The sequence below is a fragment of the Aedes aegypti genome, chromosome 3 (genome assembly GCF_002204515.2).
Source record: "Aedes aegypti strain LVP_AGWG chromosome 3, AaegL5.0 Primary Assembly, whole genome shotgun sequence".
NCBI lineage: Eukaryota > Metazoa > Arthropoda > Insecta > Diptera > Culicidae > Aedes > Aedes aegypti.
Genome location: NC_035109.1, coordinates 372,233,325 through 372,239,774, shown reverse-complemented (window position 1 = coordinate 372,239,774; position 6,450 = coordinate 372,233,325). Strand labels below are relative to the sequence as shown.

Sequence of the window (6,450 nt, the reverse complement as noted above, 5' to 3'; positions counted from 1 at the left end):
GGCGGCCGGCGGTGGCGTCAATTAATTATCAACAAGCAGATCATTTACACGTGTTAATGTGTTAATTAAGTGATAAAGCGACCGACTATAAATCAGTGTTTGCACTAACCCAAGGCGGCGTCCGCCACAAACTATGCGAAGAAATATTAGGTTCGTTGTGCCAAGTCTGGGGAAGATTCGGTCGTATGATGAAGATGGCAGTGCTATTAGCATCGGAGCAACCAAACAGGTGATGATTTATATCTATGCTGCAGAGGATGATGAAAATTTGTTCATTTGCGGTGCTGGTATCATGGGAATTATTTTAGTGCACTAAGCTACTAAGACGGATACGTCATAATGAAATGAGTTTTGTTATGGTGATCTGTAGAGGTTGTGGGGGTAAAGTGAACAGGCGGAGTAAGAGTGAGTAGAGTACCATCAGGGCGATTCATAGGTTATGTGAGAAATGTTGTATATTACATTTATAAAAATAAATACCACGTATAAAATCTAACAGGATTGAGATTTCTTTTCCGTCTCGTTCTTACTCAAAATTTGCTCGTCGTAGATAATTCTTTTGGTAACTTTCTCCTCTTCGTCCAGACGGGCTTCTTCAACAAACTCACGTAACGATTCCTCCGGAAACAACCGTAACATGCGATCGACCACTTCCTTTTTCAGTTGGCTGCCCTCCTTGGTGGGTTCTTCGAATGGCTCCATCGATACATTAGGTCCACATTTCAACCTGCTGAAAAAGTCGTACAGAAGAACCTTTATACATGGCCTACTTGATCGTAGCGCAACTCACATTATCTCACGCATCTGTCGGTTCTCGTTCTTGAACCGTTTCACCATATGCAGTAGACTGTTGCGCACCGCCTTGCACTTGCGAGTGTTCTGATCGATTTCACTGATAATTTGCTCCTCTCGGCAGCATCGACGTTGCTTCTCGGCCAAAGTTTGAAACAGAATGTCCCGCGTTCGTTCATGTTCCTTATCAACCTGAAAGAAAAATATAATTTGAGAAGATCTTCAGAGGGCCACGTACCGTTACACCAACCTCTGCATCTCCTTCGTAGCTCGTGAATTCCTCGCACCGTACCTTGAACGCTTCCTTACTCCTCTGAATATTGTCCAGTAGCTTTTGTCGAATCTCGAATAGCACGTCCTGCTGCTTCTTGTCGTTGGTAATCTTGCTGTTCTCGTAGCGTAATTTTTCGTTTTCCTGCCGCAGCGAGACCACTTCCGTACGTTTTGTTTCCAGCTCTGCGAGCAATGCGTCCTTGATGGGATCCTCTATCGGAGTGTCGACTTGTAGGGAAACTTTGGCCGTGGCTTCTTCCTTCATCATTATAATTTGTTGCTAAAATGATATCACATGATGTTAATCCTTAAATCATTTACCACTACTATTCACATCGCTCTTACGGTCAATTCTTCGCAGCGATGATTAAGCGCATCCAACTCCACTTCCTTTTCGGTGAGCTCAAATATTCTCTTGTCTTTCTCTTCATTATCGTCGCTCAGCCCAGTTAGTTTTTGCTGAAGCTCGACAATGCGTGAATTTAGCACGAAAATCTTATTCTCGCTTCGCGTGAGATCATTACATTTCTGGACAAGTTCCGCTCGCACTTCCGCAAGTTTCGACTCCAGTTCTTTAACGTTATCCTGAGCGATCGATTCACGCGACTTCGAAATCAATTTGGCGTTGTCCATGTGGTTTTGTAACTGCAAGAAATGTGTCTGTGATTCAAAATTTCAATATTTGAACGATGGCTTCTAGACTACAGAGAAAGGTAAACGTTTCTAGGTGGAAACTTTTCAAGCTTGCAGTGAGGAGCTTTCTATACTATCAGGAAGACGATTTTCAAGCTTTGAGGTAGAAGTTCGCCAAGTTTCGAGAATGAAGCTCTCTAAACTTCCAAAAACATGACCTTCAGATTTTTTTTCACAAAGAAGCTCTTTAAAATTTCAGAAATAAACTATCCAGACATTAAGTATAGAACCTCATACATCCAGGATGAAGCTCTCGATGCATCCAGAAGAAGCTTTCCAAGTTTTCAGGAAGCATCATTCCAAGCTTTCCAAGCTTTAAGGAAGAGCTTCCCAAGCTTTCCCAAGCTTTCTTGGAACTGCTTTCCTGGAAGAAGCTTTCCAAGCTTCATGGAAGAAGCTGTCCAAGCTTCATGGAAGAAGCTTTTCAAGTTTCATGGAAGAAGCTTTTCAAGCTTCATGGAAGAAGCTTTCCAAGCTCCATGGAAGAAGCTTTTCAAGCTTCATGGAAGAAGCTTTTCAAGATTCATGTAAGATGCTTTCCAAGCTTCATGGAATAAACTTTCCAAGCTTCATGAAATATATTTTCCAAGCTTCATGGAAGAAGCTTTCCAAGCTTCATGGAAATAGCTTTCCAAGCTTCATGGAAGAAGCCTTTCAAGCTTCATGGAAGAAGCTTTCCAAGCTTCATGGAAGAAGCCTTCCAAGCTTCATGGAAGAAGCCTTCCAAGCTTCATGGTAGAAGCTTTCCTAGCTTCGTGGAAAAAGCTTTCCTAGCTTCGTGGAAAAAGCTTTCCAAGCTTCATGGAAGAAGCTTTCCAAGCTTCATGGAAGAAGCTTTCCAAGCTTCATGGAAGAAGCTTTCCAAGCTTCCTGGAAGAAGCTTTCCAAGCTTCCTGGAAGAAGCTTTCCAAGCTTCCTGGAAGAAGCTTTCCAAGCTTCCTGGAAGAAGCTTTCCAATCTCTATGAAAGAAGCTTCCAAGCTTCATGGAAAAAGCTTTCCTGGAAGAAGCTTCTCAAGCTTCATGGAAAAAGCTTTTCAAGCTTCCTGGAAAAAAAAAAAATTCAAGCTTCCTGGAAGAAGCTTTCCAAGCTTCCTGGAAGAAGCTTTCCAAGCTTCCTGGAATAAGATTTCGAAGCTTCCTGGAAAAAGCTTTTCAAACTTACAGGAACAAACTTTCCAAGCATCCAGAAAAAAGCTCTTAAGGCTTCCGGGTAGAAACTCTTCAAGCTTCCTGGAAGAAGAGTCCTAGAAAATTTAAATCCTCAAACGCAGAAACCCATACCTTCTCAATGGTCTCGCACTTCCCGACAAGCTCGCATTCCAATGCAACGATCCGCTCCTGCTTCATCCTGCAGTCTACTTCGTGCTGCTCGCACTTCTCCTGAAGCTGTTTCATCTTTTCGAACAACTCTTCCAGCTCCATGTGCTTCCCAGCCCCGAGAGTTCCTTGGATGGCTGCCGTGTCTCTTGATCGATGTCCTTCGCACGGTGGACATCCTTCCCGCACTCCCAGTTCGGTTTGGTCCGTTTCGGCACATATTTTGGCAACCGCTTGCTCCAAGTCTGTTGTTCGGGTCGCCGACGACACGTTTGGTTCCTCTCCGGCTATTTTTGGTTTTTCTTCACAATTCTTCTCCAGACCGTCCAGCATGTTTTTGTGCATGGCGTACTGTCCGTACTTGGCTGGCAATTCGTTTTGGAACTTTTGGTACCGTGCACTGTGGAGCTCTAGGACCCGTTTGGCCACCTCACTGTCGTCTTTTGCCACTTCCTGTTGCTTTCTCTTAGTTTCCGATTCCGTGGGTCTTAGCTTGCTGGTCGCCGTGGCCGGACGCTGACTGTTCCGAAGATAGGGTGGCAGTTTGCCCAACCTGTGAACTCCTTGCTGTACTCGATCGTTGATGGCCAGGTTCAGCTTGGAGGAATGCGAAATGCGCGTCGACATAAAGCTGGTGTTCGGACGCGGAGGTCTGCTGCTCGAGGAAGCGTTCGGAGGTTTCTTGGCCGTCGCGTTGGAATTACTCTGCCTGCTGGAGGCCCGAGATATGGTACTTGGCTGACGGGACTTGATCAACGTTAGGGTTGAGGGCTTTTTCGACACACCGGTGTCGATCTTCGATTGGATCTGTTTCTTCAACACTGCGGGAAATGGAAGTGCTGATAATGTCTAATTCGAGTAAAACAAGACTTTTTTTTTACCTTTTGGCTCAGGTTTTGAGGCGCTCATGATTTTGAATGTTTCCTTGATAAAGGAAAATGGAAAATTGTAAAAATAAATAGATAAGCAATACGCTAAAAAATACCGGAGGCAACGGAAAGAAGCTTTTTTGATGACGAAATGACAATCGATATCACGATTTCAATGTGTACTGCGATCATTATTGTAATGGATGGAAAATAACTGAAGTATTGTAAGTGCGGTCAATTGTTAGAAAATGCATTTTGCCGAAGTTGGATTTTTCTCGGAATCCATGCATCCAGATGCGAATCGAATGCACTACTTCCGAAGTTAAGTATCTCGCATAGGTTCTGAGAAAAATCCAACTTCGGCGAGAAACTATTTCTAACTTTTTACCGCGCCGACAATAATCCCTGCAGAAATTTCATAGAAATTCTGAATAAACGTTAGAAGAACGTAAGAACTAAAATTCCCGTGGAGAGTCCTGAACAAATTTCTGCAAGAAATTTTAAAGAATCTATAGTCTGGTGTCAATCCTGGTGGAACTAAAAGCGATATCTTGAGACATTTCTTCTAGAGTTCCAAATGAATTTATGGAATTGTGGTGGTAAGTGATGGAGGCATCACTAGAGTTAGAGTTATGCAGTAAATGCTAATTGAACGCATTGAAAATAAAATACTAGGTTAAATTTCTAGAGAAATGACTGAATATTATTTCTGAGTAATCCCACGTTCTAATACTGGGCTTTCTGGAAAGAATCTTCGGAGTAATTTCTGATTTTTTTTTTCAAGAGGCAATCAAGATAAAAAATTGATGGAATACTGAAATGATTTTTTAGGGAACTCCATCACTTGCTCCCGCAGAAAAAAGCAACAACAGCTTGATCACTTCGCCGATTAGAACAACGCTAACGCTAACGCAACAGCTTGATCACTTCGCCGATTGATGTTTCCTGACCCGTATGGTAGTTACCCCAAAGAAGTGTTCCATTATAACGTTTACAAGGAAAAGACAGCCGACAATATTCGACTACTGCCTGCTGGGAACTACAATCAATTGTCTTAAGTGTGATCCAAGTGAAGGATCTCGAGTTGATTCTGGATTCAAAGCTGTCATTTCGATGACGACATGCGGCTTGCATGTTTCATACATTGTCGACAAAGCAACCAGAACTATAGGATTCATCTTCAGGAATGCAAAGAATTTCACAGGCGTCTACTGCTTAAAGTCCCTATATTGATCACTGGTGCGCTCCACTTTGGAATATTGTTCCGCTTTCTGGAGTCCCGCTTACGAAAACGAATCCGAAAGGAGTACCGCTTTCTTTGGTTTTCACATTGAAAACTGCTATGGAAGTTAAGACCTTAGGGGCCTGTTCGGGTTTTTAAAAAAGAACGCGGACTCGTTGACGGTCGAAACAGAAGTGAGAAATAATTTTATTTCAATTATAATGAAAACATAAAATGCAACCTAAGCAGCAGATCGGCGTTGACAACGGCCTAGATTACACACGGGTTGATTGCAGCGCGTGGTGCAGCGTCAGCGCATCGCAGGCGATCGGTATCCGGTATTATTTTGATGAGTCGAATGAATGGGTGTTAACTACTCCCCCTTTGAAGTGTTGAGCCTCCTGGATCAACGACTGGTAGAACTGTATGTGTCAGCAAGTGTCGGTGGTTGATAAATGTAATGTAGCGGAGTGGCTTGTGGTTTTTCTTGAGGTGTGATGATGTTAACTGAAGCTGTTTGTTGACGTGCCTTAACGAAGATGTAGAATCCTAGTAGAATGATCAATGTTGTGGTGAATGAAAATCCTCCCCACAATGACCTCGATGTTACATCTGTCTTTGTGTGCAGATATTCCAATTTTTTGATGTTTTTCAGATGAAGTTGGTGTATTCTGTTAATGCCAACAGTTTGATAAGTTTGGGTCCTGGATATGTTTAGGTCGGTTGATGGTGCAAAGAACGGTTGTTCTACGATTCTGGTTACAGCGTTTGTAAATGTAAAGTTCTGAAAGGTGATAGAACAGTTTTCGTATACGATGAGATATGAGCCTCGTAACTGTCTGTTCGTCGCTCCACAGGTATTTTGTAGAGTGTCGTGTACATCATTTAGAAGTACTGTTGTGGTTCCCATTTCGATGACTGGAATATGATTGTAGATGACTTCGTATGAACAGTTGCTTGGAGAACCTGTTATGACGTTGCTAATGCAACCATCGGTGGACACGTCTTTAAGTTCAGATGTTTTGCAAATGGTCCAATTTGCCAATTCTGTACATGGTGTTATCAACAGATAAAGGTTTGACACGCTTTTAAAGAAGATTTTGCCGGGTATCATAATACGCTCTGCTTGATTGATCACAGCTTCGACTCGAAGTTGTTGAAATGTAGTGTTGCTGAAGTTGGGGACGCCTACAATGTACAAGATGACTTCTCCGTTGGTGACGACTGATGTGGTAGCGAACTGCAAGGCTTCATCTATCAGGTTCTGGTGAATTCCTTGTGT

At 42.9% G+C, this 6,450-nt stretch overlaps 1 protein-coding gene across 2 annotated transcripts; it reads right to left on the bottom strand.

Annotated features, from left to right (window-relative positions):
* Positions 1-449: 449 nt before the first annotated feature.
* LOC5573264 (GRIP and coiled-coil domain-containing protein 2) lies at positions 450-4,118 on the bottom strand. 2 transcript variants are annotated; one of them, XM_001654425.2, is made up of 6 exons: positions 3,959-4,118; positions 3,042-3,898; positions 1,411-1,710; positions 1,043-1,345; positions 791-984; positions 450-730 (listed from the first exon to the last, which is right to left on the bottom strand). In XM_001654425.2, exons 1-6 carry the CDS (start codon positions 3,984-3,986, stop codon positions 493-495), a joined length of 1,920 nt encoding a protein of 639 aa, XP_001654475.1. In that variant the 5' UTR covers positions 3,987-4,118; the 3' UTR covers positions 450-492. The 2 variants fall into 2 exon arrangements, with proteins under 2 accessions (XP_001654475.1, XP_021707674.1); XM_021851982.1 differs by having other exon boundaries at positions 450-727.
* Positions 4,119-6,450: the final 2,332 nt, after the last annotated feature.

Coding starts and splice junctions, on each gene's coding strand:
- LOC5573264 (XM_001654425.2), bottom strand. CDS start 3,986: ATGAGCGCCTCAAAACCTGAGCCAAAAG. Junction 1,711..3,041: donor AGTGCGAGACCATTGAGAAG/GTATGGGTTTCT, acceptor CATTTCTTGCAG/TTACAAAACCACATGGACAA. Junction 1,346..1,410: donor ATCGCTGCGAAGAATTGACC/GTAAGAGCGATG, acceptor ATATCATTTTAG/CAACAAATTATAATGATGAA.